The sequence below is a fragment of the Lathamus discolor genome, chromosome 2 (assembly GCF_037157495.1).
Source record: "Lathamus discolor isolate bLatDis1 chromosome 2, bLatDis1.hap1, whole genome shotgun sequence".
Lineage (NCBI taxonomy): Eukaryota > Metazoa > Chordata > Aves > Psittaciformes > Psittacidae > Lathamus > Lathamus discolor.
The window spans coordinates 47,800,510-47,825,196 of NC_088885.1; the positions used below are offsets into that span (position 1 = coordinate 47,800,510).

Below are 24,687 nucleotides of genomic sequence, written 5' to 3' on the forward strand. Positions count from 1 at the left end.
AATGTTACCGAGGGAAAGCTTACATACAAACCAGTGCTACTTTGCACTACTAAAGGCGTGCCTTTATTTTCTCTAAAAACATCTTAGAAAAACAAAGCATGACCCTAAAGCTGATGAAACCTCTACAACCAGATGCTTGAAGTGCTGCCACAACAGGAAAGATAGAAAAGCAGTTACTAAGAAAAAAGAAACCAAGACATTTGAAAGATACAGCTAAAAGAGCTGTTATTTCCACTCTAGAAATATTACAAATGCTAGTCACCTGACTTCTATTTAAGATTAACTTTTATCCCCCAACTATTGTACAGCAATAGGATACTTTAAGATTTGAAGCATAAACAATTTTTTGTTACAGTTGTTACAGTAAACATATTTGTTACAGTTTTCTACAATATGAATGATTTACCTTTGAGCAGTGGTCATGATGGCATCCACAACTTCAATGATTCTGTGCAAGGCTGAGTCAGTACCTATGGTCATATCAGTACCACAGAAGTCATTGTCTATGGATCCAACCATTCCAACGATGTTAAGATAAGCATACTTCTTAACAGCCTCTTCATCAATTTTTCCTGTAAAGTATCCAGAGAAAGAGCTGTGAGACTATTATTAAAACAAACAAACAAACAAACAAACAAAACCCCAACAAGAACCAAAAAAACACAAACAACTTTTAGACATATTGCTTGGATGCTCTACTTTTGTAAATTAAACATATCCAAACATAAAATTGTGTTTGGATATTTTAAGTAACAAGGTTAGTCAAAACTACAAACAAAAGCCAATCAAACAACCAAACAAAAGAATCCCGCATAGAACTCCTTACAGTAAGGAAGGAAACAAGAGCTTTTCAGTCCATTCCAAAATGTCAGCAGATTATCAAGTTTTGCAACCAACCTTAAAATTGATGGTTTGGACTTAAACAATAGCATTCAAATTGTAGTCTCAGTGTATGACAGGTAATAAAGAAGTAAAAGGATGCAAACTGGATGTGATTATGGGCATTGGTAAACAATCAAAACCCAGCATTAAACTTTTGAAGACATCTCTTCTGCAACACTGAAAGGCTCTGATTTCATGATTAATAAGCAAATACAATAGAAAAGCTCCTCTTCTAAGTCTTAGTCACTCAAGACATCAGTGAAAATGCTGAATCATCCAAGAGATTTAAAGGATCTCAAGGATGAAATACCTTAGCTGCTTAAGTGCTTAAAACTACCTTAGTATCTGTGGATGGGATGGTAGTAAATATAATGCCAATACTTTAATATGAGATTCAAGAACTATATCGGTGTATTTAATGTCTATACTACAGAAAATAACAGAAAACACAATGAAAAAATATAACTTATGTCCATAAAGATATATGCAGCATTCTGAAGAATAATCAAAATGTTTTCTATGAATGTATACCATGCATTACAAACCTTTTCTAGAGTTCCAAAGGTGACTTAATAATCACATGAATAAGGGATATCTGGTTGACATATTCTACTTAGGTTTCCAAAAAGCCATTGACAACATCTGTCACCAAAGGATTTTGAGGAAACTAAGTAGCTACAGCATAAGAGAGAAGGCTTTTGATAGAATAAATAATGTGAAAGAGGGTAAAAGATAACAGAGCAGTAGCAAATGCAAGTTCTTGTATCTGAGAAAGGTAACCAATGGAGTTCTACAGGGATCTGTGCTGTTCAATATACTCAGCAATAACCTAGAAAAGGGAACGAGCAGTAAGGTGCCAAAGTTTACTGATCAAACCGAATTATTTGCATTCTAAAGGTATGGTGTGTCTGAGAAGAAATGAAGAAGACTGGCAAGACACAGTGAGCACTAAATATCAGATGGAATTCACTGTAGACAAATGTAAACTAATGCACATGAAAAATGTACCCTAACAGCACAAACAAAATAATGCTATTTTCAGCATAATAATATAATAACGCTGTTTTCATTAATAAATCAGCTTCAATGCTCAACAGCAGTCAAAAAATCAAAATATTAGAAAATATTAGGAAAATAACAGAGAACAAAACAAAGATCATTATACTACTGTGTAGATCCATGGTTTGCCCTCATCTTGAATACTGGGTGCAGTTGTGGTCCTCCCCACCTCAAAAAGGACATGGTAGAACTGGAAAAGGTTCAGAGAAGGGCAACAAAGATGATCAAAGGTATAGAACTTACATATAAGGAACAACTAAGCAAACTAGGACTTCCATCTAGAAAAAGAGATGCTGAAGGGAAAATAAGACAGCTGTAAAGTCTCAAGTGGCATGCAGAAAGGAATCAGGATTGATCATCACTGTTTGCTCTAGCACAAAAATTATAGCACATCGAATGATATTAGAAGCCAGAAGGATCAAAATAAACAGGAGAAGATTCTTCAAAATCTTCATCATTCAATGAAGTTGAACTCCTTGTCACACAATGTTTTCAGCAACAATCTGTATGCTTTCAGGGAGACTGTATACATTCATGGAAGAGAAATTCATTAAGGACTGCTAACAGCATCTGGTTCAGGAAGCTCCGAAGACAGAAATGGATGGAACCTATCAAGAGTATTTATAAATTATGAATAACATATAGCATCAACACAGCATTATTTATGCTTGTCCTATTCTTTTACTCTTCCCTATACATGCTCTTGGATGCTATCAAAGACAACTACTAGGTGGGATGCACTTTTACCAACAGCCACTTACATTCTGATCTTAAACAGTGTCATACAGTCAGGAATCATAATATAGTAACAACCACGTGTGTGGCCATTTGAAGAAAAGGAACTACCATCTGAGTTTGGATATGAGGGCAAAAGGCTTTTCAAGCAAAACGTTCGAAGTTCAGACCCTGAAAATGATTCATAATGAAGGGGGAAAAAGCCATACAGACTGTTGCCCAGTAACTTATTTGGCCTTTTTGAACTTTTACGGTATGTAAGAGAGGATGTGCAGAAATAAAAATTATTGCTTTATGAAGAACCATACAATTTCCTAGAATGTATGCATCTGATTTTGAGTTTAAGATCTGGATATAGTTTTCATATGTATAGTTAAGGTATATAACTTCCTTGGAAATTGGACTAGAACTCTATAGCGTCTAAATGCAAACTTACCTTTCTGTGCCAGTTCTTCCAGAAGCCCACTCCACTCTTCACGGAACAGATTGGCACCAGTTAAGCTACCGTCTCCACCAATAACGCAAAGATTAGTGATTCCTCTCTGAACCAAGTTGTAGGCTGCCTGCAGGCGGCCCTCCCGGGTACGAAAGGATTTGCAGCGTGCACTACCAATAACTGTACCTCCCTAGAAAAAGGGAGTATAACAGTCTTAATTTATAATCCAGTATCTTAATGTTTTCAAGATGTATTAATGATGCATGGTTTATTTTGAAGCATAACCTCAATCTCCAATTTTAAAGTGAGTAACAAGTAATGAAAACCAAAGAATTATCAAACCTGTGGGAAATCATGTTCTCAGGAGCAGATATACATATTAGGGAAAAGGGAGAAAACACTCTGACTGATAAAGAGCTACTCTTGAAGGAAAATGTTAAATTATATGGGATTAATTTCAGTAGCATGCTAATAAATGATCTAATTGTTACTTATATGTGATGATAACAGTAAAAGTGATATGATACTAAGTAGTTCAGTATTAGGTGAATTTGCTTCAAAGTGTGATATTTTTTCCCAAAATATTATAAGATATATGACCAATAACAGAAAAGGCACATCCTTCTCAAAATTAGTATCTGTCATTCCGCAGAGTTGTGGGAAGAACTGCATCAACATTTAGTACCTTACAGATCAGAGTAATGCTAAATTTCCTGGTTTATTAATTATCTGCCGTAATTTTTAATGTGATTTAAAGAATTTCTCCCAGAAATAAAGTTTTATTTTCAAAAAAGACTGAATCACCCTATCACTGAAAATTGCTGAGCACCTTGCTGAAAATAAGTTATTTACACATCTTCTACATTTATGTTGTTCAGACAAGTCTCAGGAAAAGTCTATTTTTCCCTTATTTTTCTCTCTGCTAACTGTTTCATGTTTATTATACTAGGTTCACAGAAAGCTCCAAAGAAACCCACGCTTCACCTGGAGGTAGTTTCAGAAAGCCTGGCAAGCAGTAAGGCCTCTTTGCCAAGCATCTGCTCTGAAAGAGGTAACAATATTACCATGCTGAAGTAAAATGCAAGGAAGAGTCAAATGGCCACCTTGCAGAACACTGTAATATAAATGTACTAAGTCACTGGTATTATCTGAGCTCTGGAAAACTGTACTGCTACTACATGCATTACTATAATTCTAAATCCACTTAACACAGAAAGCCAACAGGGTTTCGTAATAAAACACTTACCTTACAAAACAGCTGTTTCATACTTTGGCCCTATAACGTCTTTTTTATTAAATACAAGCTTGTGAGTATGGCTGCAGGAGGCTAATGATGCGTACTATTTAAAATCTAGCACAAAGGTTTTCAAGATTATTTCTGTGCACCAAATAAAAGACCACATAAAGCTCTTTAGAAAGTGTCAAATATCCATACTGTAGAATTCAGGCTCTGCCTAAAAGTGGTATATGCTGGTCACTCAGTCATCACAGAATTCAAATCCATAATTACAGTGGTTGCCTGGATCTAGAATTTTGGTTCCCTGTTGTAAGAGCGAGGGTTTGGGTCCTACCCCCTAACACTTACCACTTGCAAGATACTTGAAACACTTTCCCATGAAACTTCTACAATATTATCACCTCCATCAACCATTCCCTGGTAACCCTGAAAGAGAAAAAGTATTTCAGAAGTCTGATTTGAAAAATTGTGTAACATTTCCACTGCAGTAATACTCACATTGTATATTTTAATGCAATTTTAAGTAATTAAATCCACTGAATAAAATATTACTCAATTTAAATGCAACAACATTCAAGCAGGTATCACATTGTGGGGGGAGGGGGGGAAACCCAAACCCTTTTCCTAAATGATTGTTTCCAAAGAAAACTTGAAGATAAAGTTAATATTTTACACTAGAATGACATTGGATTTCTCCTTTCTTATAAATAAACAGTCATTTCTGAAAAACTACAAAGATGGACGAACTTTGAAAAGCATTATAAAATGTGCTCCCTAAAAACACAACTTCAGCCTGAGGTCACAATCTTAGGAAAAATTTACCTATGTAACACTTCATACACTTTTTTCCCCCCAAGGTAGGTAATAAGCAAAACAAAGTGAGACAACTAAATATTTTTCATAAAAGAAGAAGAAATCAGGTCACATGATTTTTCTTTATTTCCAATGAAGTTACACAAGAGATCACTGAGAGAAATTTAGTAGAAAAATACAATTTTAGTGATGCATTTAAGAATTCCTTAATACCTTATCTCAAATAGTCTTCAGAAACCAGTGCATGTTGTAACATGGAAAGCACTACACTTAGCTGAAAGACAGAAAACTGTCCAGTGAGCAGCTGAGGGGCTTTGTTATGCCTGACTTTATTAACCCTCTGCATAAACACTATAAACACTAGCAGAAAGATACTGACAATTACTGATTCTTTTCCATTAGGCGGTATTGAAAACACTGATTCAAAAAAAAACAAACAAACAAAAAAAAAAACAGCAAAGTTCTAACCTGGAAAAACCTAAGTGATAGAGAAACCAGAATAAAACTGGAGTTACCATTCAACTGTTTGACATTTATTTAAATCCATGCGGAAATAACCCAACATGTGAGGTTAAAGAAAACAAACAAGAAACCACTAAAGAAAAATAAACATGACAAAGTTTATGTCTCCATTTTTAGATTATGTGTATACACAGGTAATAATGCTGAGGAACAGTTAGTTAACCTTTCTTCAGTTCTTGCAAGACTGTACATATTTAGTTTTAGGGTTCTCAAGAATATATCAGCTGGAACTAGAAACAGAAGGGAGTTTAGAAGACAGAAAAACTGACATTATAGACTGGAGACCCCTACTTTGGCACAATCCAGAGTATATGTAGATTTTATCCAGTAAGCAGTAACTTGGGAATGTACTAAGCCTACATTGGCTTAAAAAGCCATATATATTAAATGAATACTGTATCATACTTGAAGTCCCTCACTAGCATGGCAAGATAAGAAATAATGTGGACTCAGGGAACGTACGAGTTACTCAAATTAAGCTTTTTAGGATTCTAGTACAGATTTCAAGGGGAAAGCATTAAAGTTTCTGCTCAGTGAGACTTGACTAATGAAATTACATACAAGATGATCAAGTAATAGTAAAGACACACCTAGATGGAAAATGACCTGTCTCTAATTTCTGTCATTTATAAATCTTTTTAATATTTTTATGCTCTTGAGATAACTTTGATATGTATCTAGTGTACACAAAGTCTTGTATACTAATGTATACACACAATGACTTGAAGCCAAGACATTTGTATAACTCCTTCAAAATCAGAGTAAGTTAGAGAAAAGAGAATGCTTGACCTACATATCAAGTCAAAAAATAAAATAAAATCATTTTCCCTGATAAAATGTGAAGATCTTCAGACAGAAACACTCCAGTGAATCCAACTGTGCTGGATGAACGTTAATAAATTACCAAGTTCACTTATCACAGTCTTGCTGTTTTGTTGGAGATTTTTAAAGCAAAGCATCCAGTATTCCCTATATCACCCAGCAATGAATTGAAAGCTTTTTCTATTGGTGTTCCTATTAGCAACTACAATAACACAAAGATCCATAGGCAACAAATCCTGAAAGAACAGCATAGAATAGTTAGGGTTGGAAAGAACCTCAAGATCATCTAGTTCCAACCCCCCTGCTATGGACAGGGACACCTCACACTAAACCATCCCACTCAAGGCTTCATCCAACCTGGCCTTGAACACTGCCAGGGATGGAGCACTCACAACCTCCCTGGGCAACCCATTCCAGTGCCTCACCACCCTCACAGGAAAGAATTTCTTCCTTATATCCAATCTAAACTTCCCCTGTTTAAGTTTTAACCTGTTACCCCTTGTCCTGTCACTACAGTCCCTAATGAAGGGTCCCTCCCCAGCATCCCTATAGGCCCCGTTCAGATACTGGAAGGCTGCTATGAGGTCCCCACGCAGCCTTCTCTTCTCCAGGCTGAACAGCCCCAACTTTCTCAGCCTATCTTCATACAGGAGGTGCCCCTGATCATCCTTGTGGCCCTCCTCTGGACTTGTTCCAACAGTTCCATGTCCTTTTTATGTTGAGGACATCAGAACTGCACACAATACTCCAGGGGAGGTCTCACAAGAGCTGAGTAGAGGGGCCGGATCACCTCCTTCGACCTGCTGGTCACGCTCCTTTTGATGTTGCATCATAACAGTTTGTAACACTAGCTACAGTAAACTGCACTACAAGCTGACAAAAACATATATAGCTCACATATTTATTTGCTCCAGCCATTCACCTTTTGTTTTTATTTGAAAGGAAAAATTAAGAAAATGTGTTCAAGAAAGTATTATATACAGGAAATATACAAATAATTACCTACATATCATGAGACTCATAGATGAAAATTTCTAATTCGTATTTTATTAACAAGCCTAACAACAAGGAAAAGCAAATGGATAAACTACTATTTGAAACTGGCTATAGGATTATTTATATACTTAATAGCTAGGCTAAGAACAAGCTATGACCAACTCCTGCACCATGCATCTTTAAAGTAGAAAGAACTCGTGCATTCTGGTCAGGAGTTCACATTCGTTCTACTTTCTCTGTGAAGAGAAGCGAGACTAGGGGGTATATTACCAATGCCTTTCACAAGAAGGTAAGGACAGGTAGCCTTTGGAACAGACTTGATCTATTTTAACTGCTACATTAGCTTTTCCTAACAGTTCTGTTTTCCAAGCAGTGTGTGTCAACTAAATATGTACAATGTAGCTAGAATTTCCACACTGTTCTTTCATAGTATTAAAAGAGAGGAAAGCCATAGAATTAGAACAGCTCTATTTATCAAATAGTTCAACACTCACAGTTGTCTAGCAACTGAAAATTACTAGCAGATATGAACACACATCTTAATAAAAAGAGGGTGTGAACTAGTCAATTTACATTCTAAAAATAGCAGCGTGGATACTAAGATACTAAAATTATGGGGCCAGACTTGAAGAAAGTAAACTGTTCAAAACACAGCAAGCACTGTATGTGAGGATCAACTCCATTTTATGCTTATTCCTTCCTCTACCCAAATCTGAATATTCAAAAGATGAAGAAGAGGAAATCTCTGCAGGTGGTATGTTCACAGGGTACATACATATATACACTGTAACTCTGGGAGAGAGGGGCAAAGACAGCAAACCTTGCTTCCAGGTTTAACGCTAAACCTTTCCAAGAAGAACAATTCGCCTTCTGGTATGATATATGCAGGACATTTGGGGCTTTAACAGTTAAATTTACTTACTGAGCTTTTTTAGCTATTGCTTGACAACATAAAATACTAGCATCACTGAGTGCACAAACCGTCACATAAAAGATGAAGTCTTCCTCACAGACATTCATGACTGCCATACCATTGCATTTCTAATGCTGGCCTCTTGAGAAAAAGACTCTTAATCAAGATGGAGAATCTAAAAGTTACATAGCTTAGTAGTAAGAGCATGCATCCACTGGGACCTATGTGCTTCAATCCCAGAAAAAGTGTAGGGTATAAATACTTAGGACTGCAGTTTCTAAAATGGATTGCTATAAAAGAAAGGCGTCATTTTTTCTTTTCATTCTCAATTAAAAAGAAAAAAACACAAACACCAAGTCACTTCTGCTACTGAAAAAAATTAAACTAACCTCCTAGCACAGCCTGGTATTTTTACATGTATTTCCACTTCTTAGATATTCACAGCATGAGTGAAATTAAGTACATGGAATTCAAATTTTGATTCCGATTGAGAAAGATTTGAGGAATACTGTGCTGCGATGCTAGTCAGTCAGGGTGACTACAAACTGTTTATACACTGAAAGATGATAACATGATTAAAATATGAAACAAGGGCAAGAGTAAGCACTGTTTCCACAAATAAATAGCAAAATTTTTAAATCTGCTAATTTCACTAAATTAAGATACATGAGTTCAATTTTATAGTAATTTTTAATTTATGTAAAAGTATAGTTTTTATAGAAACTATATAAATTGTATATGACTGTAATGATTTATAGTGTTTATATAAATTATTTTATCCTTTTAATTTTGACATGTGGCTTTGTTTTGTTTTTCTTTTGGCAATCAAAATATTATCCAGTTCCAATTTCTGACCATTTCTTTCTCCAGGCTTTGGTAAACCCATCTTATAAAAGGCAATAAAATTACTTCTATCTAGTTTATTGCAAATTATGATTTATTTATCTTGGCACTCTCTTATTACAAAACAAAGCAAAACGGAGTTAGGAAACAAAAGAAAAATAGATTTATCATTTTAGAATATGGAGCTAGTTTTAGCCACAACTGTAGAAGACAGATGGGTTTACAGTACAAAAAAATGACAGAGAAAGTTACAGGAGAAAAAGAGCGTATGACAACTACAGCAAAGTAGGCTTGAAAAGGCTGAGACCTTTAACTCCATTTTTGGCTCCAAAAATACAAAATTATTCACCTTTCAGATGTTGCCACTTCAGGATTTTTCACTTTTTCAAAGCAGCTTCAGTGCAAGTATCACACATGTGTCTACTTCAACTGCCTACTGATAATGTAGGCTAAAAATATACTATTCTTATTGCTTAATGCACTGAAGTTGCGTTTCATAAACTGTAATTTAGAAGAACCTTACTGAAAGTATTAAATAAAATAACTTCAAGTATATACAAAAATATATTTCTTTACACATCATGCAAAACCTTGTAATAAGGATCATTAGTGGTAAGTCTTACCCTAAGATTTTTACCTTCCTCTATATTTGTCACCTGCATCTCAAAGTGCTGAAATTAAAGTTATTTCATTTCAAAACTTGCAAGTGTTTCTCTGAAGTACTTATGTGCATTGTGAAAGAAAAATGACTTCATACTTTAATTAACACAAAGTCAGAGAGAAAAAAACTTAGCATTCAGTACTTCCTGCAACAAAACTAAATGGACTAATCTAGGGGCAAAGATCTCTTTTAGAGCTATCACTCATATTTACAGTGAAATGTGCATTTTTCTCCCAGACTACACTGTTATAATGAAGAATAACAATACATACTGGAAGCTCAGAACTCCAACACTGACTTGATTTTTACAAACCACTTTCCTTCTCAAGTAAGGCAGAAGAAAGTTGTGAATGCTCCATCCCTGGTGATGTTCAAAGCCAGGTAGGACAGAGCCTTGTGTGACATGGTTTAGTGTGAGGTGCCCCTGCCCATGGCAGGGGGGTTGGAACTAGATGATCTTAAGGTCCTTTCCAACCCTAATTGTTCTATGATTCTATGATTCTAAGTACCTGTGACTTCACATTGGCAAACCCTAGCATTTAACAAAGGTACACGATAACTTAAACACTTCAAGTTCAGAAAGCAGAAATACCTAGATTTCTCTGGGAATTTATCACTGAGTACACTCTGTGATAGAAAACAGTTTTTAAAAGGTGACAAAAGTAAACATACAGTAAAATGAACTTACAAATACTGTAATTCTGAACTTAAACATCATTTAAAAAACAAACAAACAAACCTGGCCTTGGGAGACAGCCAAAAACCCCTCCTTTCAACAAAAGTATCTGACCCATTTCAGCAAGACTGCAAAACAGCTGAACACTGAAGAAACCCTAGAGATTGGCCACATAATTAGTACACACTAAGTATTCAGAGCTACTTGCTGCAGCCCTGTAGTACAAAAGAATTTTTGAGCACAGCACTCTGCTTATTTGCATTTGAATTTACTTTCCATCTCTTTACTAAAGGAACTATAGGAATAAGCAGACACTGAAAGAAAATTAATTCTCTTTTAAAGGCGAATTGTATATTTTGCATGCTCAAAACTAAACCCAAAGTACTTCCCTAGCATTTATGTGAATTCCAGTACTCTGTATTTTTATAGTAAACATTAAAATTGCATTTTGGTAGGAATATTGCCTACCAAGTTTTGCCCAATATTTATTATGATTTGTAATCACCTCAAACTTCTAAGGAATTGTACGGGAATTACATTGTGAACAGAATGACTTCCTGCTCCCTTATTTACTGTATTGTTTAATCTGCAAATTTTATAAAAATTGAAAGTTTCCCTCATGTGGAAGTCTAACTATAACTTAGTCTTCCAGTAAGACATACATTCATACATTATTTTTGCATTTAAACTCATCTCATTTCTTCATATCAAGTAATTGTTACAGAAATTAACAATCTTCATGCACATACAGTGATAAGCTTCAACCACAAAATTCAGGTGCAGTTTTTTTGGTGTAGTCTTTTTTGTTTCTTGCTTGGAGTTTTTTCAGTTACAACTTTCTAACTATAATACAGGAAAGATGGCACCAGCCCAACAGTACTCTTGGTTTTGATCAAGTTGTGTAATTTGTGAAACAAGGATGATGGCACATCCTTAACATACCCTGGGAAAATATACTGGGGGAAAGTCAGAGGGTTAAGAATTAGAAGCTTAACTGGATTTCAGAAGGTATTTATAAAGTACATCTAACAAGTACACACATAAATTGCTCACTGCTGGGTAACAACCACCTCTGGTTTTCTCGGTATTTTCAAGCTTCTAATGGCACATGCAGAATTCCATTTATTTAAAAAATTGTTTTTAAATGAAATAGTTTTAGTATATACCTCATGAAAATTACTTTCTACAAAGATAAAAAAATGAAATAAAACAGGGATATGATTAAATGACATGTACAAAATTTTTTATTTTATACTATTCACTTTTCCATGAGGTTCCCACAAAAACTCGAGTATAGTCATTAGACAAATAACAAATGAATAAAACAGAAACTAACCTCATAAACAAAATACACTTTGGCTTTTACATAGATCCCCATACGTACTACTGCGCGCACAGCAGCATTCATACCTAGGAAGAAAAAAAAAAGCAAAATCGCATTGTTACAGGTTATCAGGGTTTTTTGAGGGTTGTGGGGTTTTTTTGTATACTGTAAATTTTCAATGTCTTTAAAACAAAATTGAAGCATTCATTCCTAGAGAGAATTATCAGCACCTATCAAAACAGAAATTTGCTTAATGACAGTGCAATCAGACCATGAAGAGTGCAGAACTATTTGCTTTGTTACAATAATTATGTGAATGCCAGTATGTATGTTAATCAGACATTAAATTGCTGCCAATTGTAGAACAGCATTGTAAAAGTAACAGCTACCAAACCAAAAAGAGAAAATAAATTTATTTCACAATAATGATAGGTTTTCTATCTAAAATTTAAAATGTTCAACGAGTTAAAATTCATCTTCTTCAAAGGAGAATTTATACTGTAAGTTCTTTTTTCTAGGCTTTACAAAGTAACACAGGTGCATATACAGTATTTTGTGGGGAGCACAGACAAAACTGACAGACAGGTGCCCACTTATAAAGACAGAAGTAGCAGCAAACTACTAAAACAAGAAATGCTGCATGGACTTATTTGACAGAAAGTACCTAAATGCCATTTTGCTTCCCAGAAGTGCAAGCTCAAATGGGAATTCCCTGCTTACAGACATCTGACATTAAACTCCTGTAAAATCTTCCATTTAAGTCCAGTGCTCGAACGCTTAATCTTCTGAGCAACAATGGAAGTTCTACTGGGCCCCTTTGCATAGGTCAAATGAATCTGTGTTATAACCATCCCTTCCAATACTGTAGTACCTTACTCATTATTCAGGAAGTTTTCAAAAGTAATAAACTAATTGCTTCCATACCACTTAAACAGACACAAGAGATTATGCAAAGGATGAGGACAGAAACAGCAGTTGAGCTACACAGAAAGAAACAGCGTTGGCACATGAGTTGAAAAGGGATGCCAGAAACATGACAATTCAATATATTAGGCACCAACTCTCCATATCTGTTGCTCTTAATAGTAAAGTAGTAGGTCAGCTTTGCTCTTCAACACAGGTGTTAAGTGTTCACCTATCTGCAGATATAAGTCTGTAACTACAATATATAAACGCACAGCACAGTAAGCCATAAAGATCTATTCCTAGAATATCTACCATTATTGGAAAAAATTCTGAGCTATAAAAGTTTATCTGTCTGAATAAAGAATGGGACTGAGGTTTACTCAAACATTTATTATTTCAGGAACATAACAAAAAGTCCCTGAAGTTGCCCAATGCAAAAGATGAAATTAAATTCTCCAAAATCAAAAGTCGCTTTGCTGTTTGTATAGATGTCACTTAAGATTAAAATCACCAGTAACAGTGTTTTCACATCAGCAAATAATAGCTACAATTCTCTGAGAAAGAGTCAGCCTTGTGGCAGAGCTGGAAAGTTTTCAAATGCCAAGCTAAAAGCACAGCATTGGACAATGAACTAGATGATGCCAAGTTAAAACAGAAAATCTCATCTCATCTGACAGGCTGTACTGAAAAGAAAGTTAGCATGCTGAGTCCCAGATCAAAACAAACCTATTACACAGACTGAATTTATCTCCTCAGCGAAACAGTTTTTGTAACAAAAGGAACACCCTCATCTCTCACACGATGCTCCCTGCAAAGTCCTTTAACTTTATAAAACTGACAATTCTTCACTGTACTGCCATTTTCCTCAAACACAAGACATAAGCACAAGCTACTCCCATCAACAAAGGCCATAGCTTGCTTCTATTAATGCACAACATGTGCAATAGGTTTGTTGGTTTGTTTTTTTTTTAGTGGTGGGGTTGGTAGGAAGGTGTTTTGGTAGTTTATTGCTTGGGTTTTGCTTGGATTGCTTGATTTTTATTTTGCTTGGATTTTTATTTTGTTTTGGGGTTGTTTTGGTTTTTTGTTTGTTTTGGGGGGGGGGCATTGTCATTTGTGGAAGGAGGTTTTTTTACAGATAAGAAAAACATTTTGTATTACCTATTTGGCTGCAGAATTCTCAAAAAGCAGCTAATGAACATTTAGCTGTTCATAAATGAACATCTTCTGAAAGGAAAAAGCACTATTAAGAACTGCCCTTTTAAAAGCCTTCTGCTATTGAAGTTTAACTTTGTCAGCTCTCCTATCTGGCATCTGAGAATAAACATCAAGACTGTTCCAGGTATCTAACATATGTTCAGTTATAACAACTCCAGTGTCTCATTCAGCAGTAGTCTCTGTACTCCAAGTATCTAATCAGAATAAAGAAAAAGTATCTATGATCCAAACAGATTAAAGCAGAATAGCTTTGTCAGCAAAAATAAGTACTTAAAAACCCAGGAAGACACTAAATATCCATGCCTACCAACATATGTACTTGTCTTTTATTTGTTCTTGCTCACATTTCCACTTTATTGGCCACGTACCCTACATTTTTATCTTTAGCATGCAACTCTCAGTTAAAGAAAGGTAGTTATTCTGCTCTCATAACAAATTCTCCAGATCTCTCTTACCTTTGTTATGCATAAATTAGCCTGCAATGGCCGATTTTGCTCAACATTCATACTTCTTCCAAACACAGGAAATTAAAGCATTTATTTCTCAAAATGACAAATCCATTAATTTTTTCCATATGAATATATTCATAATACAGACACATTTTCTTAGTGAATACTTTTCAGTTCCCATGTATCTTACATGAAGAATTGGTAAAATTCATAATTTACCTGCTGCAAAAAAGGGCAAAAGTTCAGGAAACAAAAGAAGCACACATTAGAGTGCATATTCTCAGTAGCACCAGTGTAACTTTATCAGTTTATGCAACACACATTTTATTATTATTTGTCAATGTATATTTTACTTCTTTATACAGAAAAATTACTTGGGTGTCTATTGGCAAGTTCCTAAAGAAGTGGCTTACATTTCAGAATGGCTGAGGACTGAAGAATGTTATCATTTGATATTTACAAAACACAGAGCACTGAAGTTTTAGATTTCTATATGTTGGCTACCTAAATTTGAATACACTGCTTGCAGTGATTCAAGTATGCTAATACAGAAAATTTCATGAAGTCTCCATAGAACTTGTCTAACAAAATATTGTTGTATTTGATTATTTGTGGAGTCTTACATTTCATAGTTATTATGGTAATTCACCAATACTATTGTAATTATATGCTTATAACTGAAAAAGAGATTTACTGAGTTAACCATGGATTTAGTCCTGAATAATAAATATAGCCTGATAAACATAGGATTAGAATAGCAGCTTCAAAAGAAACCCACGAGTAAAACCAGTATTTTTTTACTAATGTAAGAATTACTTAAGATCTTCCAGAATTACCACTTGCTTTTGCATTAAAGCCTTTGACAGCAAAAAATATTTACTTGCTCTTTTGTACTAAGCAAAGATTAACTAAACTGCAACTACCAACACGGCTTTATACAATATCTGAATTAAAGAATTGATTTACTGTCCTCAGTATTGTCTACTCAATTGCCTTTGAAAGCAATAATTTAGCAGCAGGGCTATAAACAATACTGCAGAAATCTGAATTAAAGGCACTCCCTTCCCCAAAAAGTATTGCTCTCCCGCACCTACATCCTGTTCCACATACATACACTCCACCACAACAGAGGACATGCTACACTATTTTGTGCTGAAGCCAAGTTTGCCTCACTTTAGTCAGCTAGACAGGCCTTTACATAACTGTAATACTAACCATATAAAAGAAAAATCAAAACTATGCACCTTGGACAAGCATCAAGAAACACTTAAGTACCACCAGTTTTAAAGATAAACATTGGCTTTAATGCATGCTAATGACTTAGTAGGTATGTTTAAGTGCTATCTGGAATAAAGACCCAGACTCAAAAGACTATTTAGCAAAACACACATACTAAGGAAAATGTCTAAACATTAATAACTAGAAAGACTTCATTCAAGTATGCAAATGGATAGATGTATCAGTGATTTTGTATGAGCCTACACTCATCAAAAGGAAAGATAAGAAGAAGCAGTCAAACACAAGAACAAATAATTAAGAAAGCAATTTGGGGTTTGTTTCAATTTGGGTTTAATTTGCTTTTGATTACCTAACATTTTATTGCATATAACAACGATTTTAGATATCTGAAGAAAATATAATTTTTCTAAGCAGTAACTGTACAAGATCAGAGCATTCTGCTGAATATACGCAACAGAATTACATATCTACATACATAGCTACATCTATATCTCCTCCTTCAAGATATAAATAAATCTTGATATTCGTTTCAACCATAGAATTCACTAACTATAGAAGCACTTCTTCCAAAATATTAAATTCATTAAAATAGTTACACTTATCCATTAACATCTACATTCCTCAATTCTACATACAAATTATACTACTATATATATGAAGACATATGTATATGTATTTTATATAGATGTCTATACAAACACACACTCTTATCTGGAAAAAGTGCCTTTAGAATTCAGAACTCATTGACGCTATCTTCAAATTACGTAAGTTAAATAAACTCTGTAATTTGAATGGCATAAAAGGAATGGGGGTATTTTTCTTGTCCATTTATTTTTTTGTCCAATTTCTTTGTCCATTGGCAAATTTCTTTTTCCATCATTTACTATCAAGACAAGATCAGTACACCTCCACTACTATATTAAATGACTTGTCATGTTCCTCAGAATTCTGTAATGCTTCAACAGAAATATACATAGCTCTTTGTTTCCACAGTCATAGTCTGTGGTATTCTAAAACATGGTATACAAGAGACTATAGGCTTCTTTTTTAGCTGTTTCTCAGCTCAACACTTGCTCCAGGAGTGGAGTTCTATTATCTGTTCAATAGCAAGATTTCTTCGTCCAATGTAAATTTTCAGGACAAGAGTAGTACATCTACACTACTACATTAAACATGCCTTGAAATGTTGGGAAACCTGTAATACTTCAAACTTAAGAGATATGTAAACCTTCACTTCAACCGTCATGGTCTATGGTATCCCAGACCATTACCACACAATCCATAGTTCCTTTATGCGGTCTTCCAGAACACTAAATCTTTGAGTTTATCTCAAAAGTAACATGGTCACATTCAAAGACAGTAAATTGGGCAGCAGCTCAAAGTAGCCACAAGTACATCATTCCTCAATAGCACAATCACCTGCTGGCAGCAGTTTTCAAATGACACTGCTCCCGCTGCTGAGCCATACCTATCACGTTCCTAGAACAAGCAGTCTGATCAGAGGTGAAATGAAAATAAAAGTGACCTACGGCAGCAAAAAATTGTCTGTGGCAGGCACTGGTAACCTGCACAAAATACACCCAGTGTACTTCATGACCAGAAGCAGACTATGGCCAGTCCCACACACTGAAAGCAGAAGCATGACTTAAAACCCACTTATTACTCCACCTTTCTGAGCTGCAACCACTACAATTTAGAAATAGCTCAGAAACTGAACCCATAAATCTTGAGAATCAATTGTCAGCTTCTTTTGCCTCTCAAGGTACTGTGATTATGGTGAAAATTACTTGGTTTAGCTCACAGTTTAAGAGCTGGCTAGCTGAAGTGTTGGAATGACAAGTTTAGTATTTATATATGTTAAGTGTACAAAATGCAAATCTTTTTTTCCAGTTAAATAAGTCAGTGATAAATTCTTTAATTTCACCAAACAAAAGAATATACCTGTTTAAAATACAGTGACTAAACCATAATAGCTCCAGTATAACACAAAGACATTCTACAGCCTTTAATATTACACAGGTAGTGAAAAGGAAAAACAAAAAACCCTTTCAAGGAAATACCACAGATGCCAGAAATAATTTAAAACATAACATGTCCTATAAATAGGAAGACCTGTGTAATTTACATAATGCTACTTCTAAATTATTAATAAGTACAGTAACAGCAAAGGTAGCACCTTTATTTCAAAATAGATTCAAGAATATTTTTCTGAGTTGAGATTTCCAGCCAAATCTAAATCAAGGCACCTGCTCATGTGAAAATCATGTGTTTACTGAAACACTAATAAGTGTTCTTTACACTCAATTTCCTGTGAGCTTAGTTTGCATTACAGATATTCTGAGAATTTCTAGTGTCTAGCTAAAACAACCCCAACAAAAACAAAACAAACAAACAAAAAAAACCCCAAAAAACCACCACACCCACCCCCTCCAAAAAAACACAGGAGAGTGGAACTTTTTTTTAGTATTAATACTTTTTTTGCCTACTTCAGTATTAGTAGTTTTGCCTCACCTACAATTTGCTTGAACAGCTCTACAATAATAGCAACATATGCCCTTCTACTTATACTTCAGAACTCCTCTTGAACATTTGCCCTTCGGAAGGCAAATGACCTTGACAGGGTATGACTCACCCTGTCCCTTGTTTAACTCCTAACCTAGAATGCAAACAGAATTAATGTGCATTTTACACATCTACACTGTTACCAAGATCATAAGGGTTATGAACTGCAATTGTGCTGCATGATTCAGTTGAAACTATCCAGGTTTTGTTGTTTTGGCTTTTTTTTTTTCTCCTTGTTCTTCTAAGTCAGGACAACACCACTGCCTGCAAAACAACGTGGAAGGCATCCAGTTTACTTTGGTCTTTGTGACAACCTCACTCCTCAGAACAACTTTCACAAGCTGTTACTTTTTATGCCTCCACATAAATGTGCTCCAGCAGCATCTGCCAGAAGATAAAATCTAGGTGTCACCCATGGATTCTGCAAGTGCTTTAAATGCTTTAATTCATGTAGTGCAGATTAATACTTTATAAAAAGAGATACATCTGCTGCTGCATTATATAATCTCCAGCCACGCGGAAGTAAGTTGCAGGGTTCAGCCTCTTGCTGAACATGCTACTGCTGCTTCAGGCAAAGCTCCGTCTCACTTTAAAATTAAAATGGCGATTTGGGGACCAGACCATTGAATCAGAGATGACTTGATTCATGGTCCCTCCTAGAATCGTTCAGCAGTGGAACTGATGGCACTGTGGATAAAACTCAAACAAGTGTAAACCCACTTAGGGGCAAAAGAGAAGCCATTTAGAGGCATCAATTTGCTTTTTCTCCGGAAATGTAGCGTTTTCCTCTCTGTTTGCTACTAAATCCTTTCCACCCTCGATTAGTTTCAGATAATCTCAGGTAAACCCCGGGGCTCCCCGTTATTCCAGCGGTCAGGGGGAGGGAGGATGCTTCTCCCAGCCCAGATGACGCAAGGAGGCGGAATCTGCAGCGACTCGCGGTGGATCACGTACACACCGGCGGTGGGGAGGGAGCTCGGAGACACTGGTCCATACAGGCTTACACCACCCGCATGGACGCGCTGGGAAGCGAGGGGAGGAGAGGAACCTGCCTGCGCCCGGGAAAGCGGGCAGAACGCCCCAGCCGCGGATGCGGGCTGGTCCCTGCACGTCCCTGAGTAGAAAGCTGGGAAAACTGGTCATTAACTACCGAGCCCAGACAAAAAAAGGAAACAGAGGCTTCCTCATGCCCCCATTCTGTTCACAAAGGCGACTAAGAGTGCCGTTTCTTCTTTAAGTGAAAGTACTTTCGAGACACTCTCGGCAAAAAATAATAACTAAAAAGAAAAAAAATCGTCATTTAAGGAAACGAGCTAAAAGCAATCATCACTAAGCAACTCTCCTGGCAAAAGCAGAGCAAAAGTCCTCTCAAATAGCATGAAGTACTGCATATTTGAAATCTTAATTAACTGAAACTTCAAGCTATTTTCTGGTAGAAAGGGGGAAAAGAAAGTGTAAGAAAACGACTTTATGACTAACTATACCGGGATCAAGCCTCTTTCCTTTCCCTCTTTAACATCCATAGGTCTTTTGTGCGTCCTGTCCTGTACCAAGCACTGCCTCTATACGTAACGAGACTTAAGGAGGTGAAGCACGTTTCCAACAGACTGCTACGGGGGTAGAGGATACACTACCATCTGAGCGTTCTAAATCACTGTTAAGAACGTAAGTGTTGTGTTGCCAACATGAAGTGAAAAGCAGATGAGGCTCAGGCTGGCACGGCCCCAGCAGTGCAGCCAGCCTCCCACCGCCGTGCAGGGCAGCACGGCCTCCTCCCGCTCGCATCAGCCGCCCTCTCTCCCTCCTCTCCCCTCCATCTCACGAGGAGTGAAGACATTTTGGTTGTAAAAGTTATCGGACGGCTTCTACCTTCTCCCCTACAAGGCAGGCGCAGAGGAAACGTGTGAGAGAGGAAGGATGCAGCTCAGGCGCCCAGGCCGCATAAAAGTAATTTATCTCTTAAATGCTCTCAGTAAGAGAGAGCTGGAAGGCCAGCACGGCGAGAGGAACCCAACGATCACGGCAATCTCGTGTGTCCCACTCCCAGACGCCCTCTCCATCCACCACCCCCACGTGCTCCTACCGGCGTGGCTTCCCGCCGCAGCCACGCCAAAGCAGCCCATGTTTCCTACTCCCTTGTCTCAGGCGCTGCTACCACCAGCGGCTCCTTCCCCAGCCTCCCTCTCACCATCCCCGAGGGGCTCCTCACCGTGCCTTTCCGCTGCCCCCATTCCCCACAGTGTCCATGGTTTCTTCCCCCTCCCCCTATCCTCTGCCTCTCCTTCCGCGGCTCCCTCCCCTCGTCTTCCCCCCGCGAACGGCGTGAGCAGCTACCTTGGGCATCACCGCCGCTGGTCAGCACCCCTATGGCTTTCCCGGTGCCCGAGAGGTTCTCGAAGAACTTCGGTTGGTGGTCCATGGCGCTGCGGTGGCGGCACCGGCGGGCGGGACGGAGCGCGGTCGCTGAGGGAGCCCCTAGCCGAAGGGGTCTGCCCTGCTAACCCGGCGTGCGCACTCCGCCGGGTCGAGTACCTAACCTCTGCAGGAAGAGAAGCCGAGAAAAAACGGTGTAGGTGCGTGTTTGCAGACAGGTATATGAGGAGAGAGGGCGGCAGTGAGAAATAGACCGGGATAGGGAGAGAAGATAGTGAGAGACGCAGCCCTCACATCGCAGCCAGCCAGCCGCCTCCTCCCCGCCGTGCCCGCCGCCGCTTCCTCTCCCCGCTCCCGCTGACAGCCCAGCCCGACGCCGCCCTCCGACACCCCTTCGGGGAGCGGCGGCTGACGGGCGGGCCAGGCCGCCAATGGGAAGGCGAGCTGCCGCGCCGAGCCGCGGCCTTTGCGGCGGGCGGGGCCGTGCAGTTACGGCCTGAGGGTGCTGGCAGGTGGGGGGGGGGTAGCGCGACGCTGGCGGAGCGGTAGAAGGCGGGGCTGCGGGGGGGGGCGGGGGTCCCTGCGGCTCTCCTCCTCCGGCGGCGCCCGAGGCGGGGGCGATGCGGGAAGATGGCTGGCGCCTGGGCTGGCGGTAGCGGTGGGGGTAGGGAGTGCCGTGAGCTGGAGTTAGTACATCCCCTCCGTCGTAGCGGCTGGGGAGCACTGCGTGTCTCTGTCGAGCGTGTGGGCTGCCTGTTCTGCGGGAGCTCTGCGGCGCACAGAGCTCTGTTGGGGCCGCCGCGAGGACCCCGCAGGGGTGAGGCTACGTCTGCCCTGCGCCGGCCGGGGACGCCCGACCCGGCGCAGCCCGGCTGTCCCTTGCGAGCCTTGCCGCAGGCGGGCGGGTGGGGGTGCCTGGCATTGCTTGGGGCTCGGGAGGAAAATTGCTTCTGGTGTGTCGGCTGCGGCCGCCCGACTGCTCCGTGGGGGCTTGGCCTGCCCTGCCGTGTCAGCTGTTGCTCTGCAGGGAGCGAAGAACACAGTGAATGTACCATAAGCAAAAGGAGTTACTTCTGCCTTCGCCTGGCAGGGTTTGTGTCATCGAGTCTGCTCCACTATGGCTTTGTCAGGCAGGGAAACCCAAAGGCCTAGAGCTGTGTTCATTCCCTTTTTGCTCCCCTCATCCTTGAAACTGTAGCAGACGTTCAGGTGCCGGTAGGAAAAAAAGTTACCTCCTGTGAGTATTTACAGCTCGGAGACAAAGGTTGAGTCTGAGGGAGCAACAGATACAAAGCAGTTGGGAGAGATTACTCTAGATAGGAATCACAGTCTTTCTGCCTTCCTTTTCGTTCTGTTGTACACTAATTCTTTTTCTTGGAGAGTGCTTAGTACTGGTAGAGAAACGTGCTCTTAAACTCTCTGTAGTGTAATACCATGTTGGAGTACAATGGAATAATTCTGTTGATCATAGCAATGTATGTCATCGCAGAAACAGCTTAAGACCCTGATTTTCTTAATATAAGCAAGTAAAGCTGTATTATCCCATATGCTTTGTGGCACTTAGCATAGGTAAAAGTATTTGCAGAATCAGGAGCTAAGTTACTTGCCCAAAATTATAAAGCAAGTCGGGGAGAGAGTCAGGAACAGCAGCAAAATGCTGATTCACGTTTTATATTTTAATTGCTGTAATAATTACTGTTGTTACTCAACATCTTCATCACATCTTAGACTTAGCTCACATTGTAAAAATATACATAGTCATCCTGTCAACTTTCACACAGTCACATGCAGAAGTACAGTCAGTTGAGTAGTTCAGTTGAAGCTACTCACAGATAAATGTTTGAAGAAACCATACCAGCAAATAGGTATCTATACCTAGTATGTGGGCAGCTCACATTTGCAAATCTACTCAGAGGCTAAAATGAGTGTAAGATTTGATGACAGAAAAGAGATGTTGCCAAATACTTTCCATACCATGAACAATAGTGATTCTACAGGGGAATTTACTGTATTCATTCCTGAATCTAAAGAAAGTTTTGAGTCATAGATTATAATAAAGGTGAACTTGTATTATAGAAATATGTAAACCGCAATAACAGCATACTCTCCTTAAAGAGTTCTGGTTTGAATTAGAATCACATTAGTTTGTCAGAGAGCAGCTCTGCGAAAGATAAATTAAGGTCTTTGAGTGATTTGTGACTTGATCCAAAGCCTGTAAAATCAGTAGGAAGGTCTTTAGTTAGTGTAAAATATTGTGAATACTTTAAGATCATGGACCAATGATAGTTTGTCATTTGAGCAGGTCTTTGAGGAAGCTTTGTATTGGTTCTGGTTGGTTGGGTGCAGATACTTTATACTTTTTTTAGAATTGGCTTACCTTGTTTTATTCACTGCAGCTACAACATTCATACTTTGTCTGTAGGTAGACCTGTCCCTCTCACTTTCAAATACAACCTTGATGCTAAGGAGCTATTATTTTCTGAAAGAGTTTTTTTCCTCAAATTGCCTTATGGGGCATTATGAACTTATGAGTGACGGGTTTTTTTCCCACCCTTGTGTAACTAGGAAGCTGCGTATGATTTCACTGTTTTCATATTTTATGCAGCTACTACATTGTTCTTCAACAATGATCTGCCAGGAAAGAATTCTATTTTGTCTGTGTCAAGTTATTAAAGTAGAGGTGGGAGGAGAGAAAGGGATGTGGAACTGTTTGTTCCTGAGGCTGTCTTGATATATTTAAATCTCTTCCAGCAATACAATCGCCTATAAACTTAAAAGGAGTGACTGCTTGGCTTGAGTACTGAAGATTGTTGGGGTAAACAGTCTTATTTAACCTTGTGGGATATGGTTGCAATGCAGCTAGGTACACCTGTATAAATCATACTGACACTAAGAGAATAGGCTCTTTTGAGATATGCAAACTGATAATAAATATCCAAATAAAACCTCAGTGGGTAATTTGCACACTACATTAGGTGCTTTAATTGTCCTCTTACTGTAATACTAAATAGAATCAGTTTACATTGGATAGGGAGAGGACAGGTGGGTTTTGACTGTTCCCTGATACTGACTATTGCAGATGCTTTGCTGCGTCCTTTTCCGCCTGCCCATTTGTTCCCTGCCAGCTAGATCTACTCTATCTGTTCATCTTTAAATCTTATCACTACCTAAGAAATCCTGATTGATCCTTTAAATATACTTTGGATTGCTACTCACCTCAACTTTCTGTGCCAACACCATTACACATGCTGCCTTTGAACTAAAGAACAGTTCATATCCTAGATGTAGTACCACAGATGCATCCAGTACTTCATTTAGCACAGCATCTTCCATTGAAATTAAGTTAATTTAGGAAGAACAAGTCATGTTCAGAAAAAATGAAGTTACTGCATGAGTAACAGAGTTGAATGAATGGATTTCCAGCCAAATGAAACTTATTTTCTGCAGCTAGACCTTTCTTTCATATGTGGATTCCCTGGCGTCTAGTGGTATGTGAGCCCACACTTCAGGTTTGTCTGAGGCACTTGTAGGAGCTGTCTCTTCTGCCCAGCTGTTGTTTTTTCATGAGACTTATGAATCATAAAGACAATTAATTTTTTCATGTTCGACTTCTTAATATTATTAAAAAACAGAGAACAGAGAATGAGATGGAAGGATTTATAGAAATCCCAGCATTTTAAAATGAAACAAGCTAGTCATGGAATGCACAGATTAGCATGAAAAGAAGGAAAGAAGTCATCGAGATATCATTTCTAGACAGATGGTGACTGATTTCTTGAAGAGAACTGTCTGCTCTCTTCCATTAATACTACAAGATTCCATGGCCCTACATGCTGCATATAAACTCTTCTACTACTTAGTCTCTTTCCTATTTGTTTTCACGCTTCAGTTGTGTCATTCTAACAGTATAAATTTTGTAGTACAAGGGCTGGATTCAGTGTTGTTTTGTTGGTTGGTTTTGTTTTGGTTTTTATTTCTCTCTTGCATAATGACAGTCCTAGTTACACTAATGTACACAAGG

General features: G+C 38.2%; 1 protein-coding gene across 5 annotated transcripts in view; it reads right to left on the minus strand.

The window, feature by feature from the left end:
- PFKP (phosphofructokinase, platelet) overlaps nucleotides 1–21,095 on the minus strand; it is a 50,028-nt gene extending 28,933 nt beyond the window's left edge. For 2 of the 5 annotated variants that reach the window (XM_065666752.1, XM_065666753.1), the window contains exons 1-6: nucleotides 20,961–21,060; nucleotides 20,628–20,832; nucleotides 11,932–12,005; nucleotides 4,698–4,775; nucleotides 3,113–3,302; nucleotides 407–572 (exon numbers count right to left, since the gene is read on the minus strand). In XM_065666752.1, coding sequence (XP_065522824.1) covers nucleotides 407–572; nucleotides 3,113–3,302; nucleotides 4,698–4,775; nucleotides 11,932–12,005; nucleotides 20,628–20,712 — 593 coding nt within the window. In that variant the 5' untranslated portion in view covers nucleotides 20,713–20,832; nucleotides 20,961–21,060. Of the gene's footprint in view, nucleotides 1–406; nucleotides 573–3,112; nucleotides 3,303–4,697; nucleotides 4,776–11,931; nucleotides 12,006–20,627 lie in introns of all 5 variants that reach the window. The other 3 variants (XM_065666756.1, XM_065666754.1, XM_065666757.1) reach the window with 3 other exon arrangements.
- Between the last annotated feature and the right edge of the window lie 3,592 nt (nucleotides 21,096–24,687).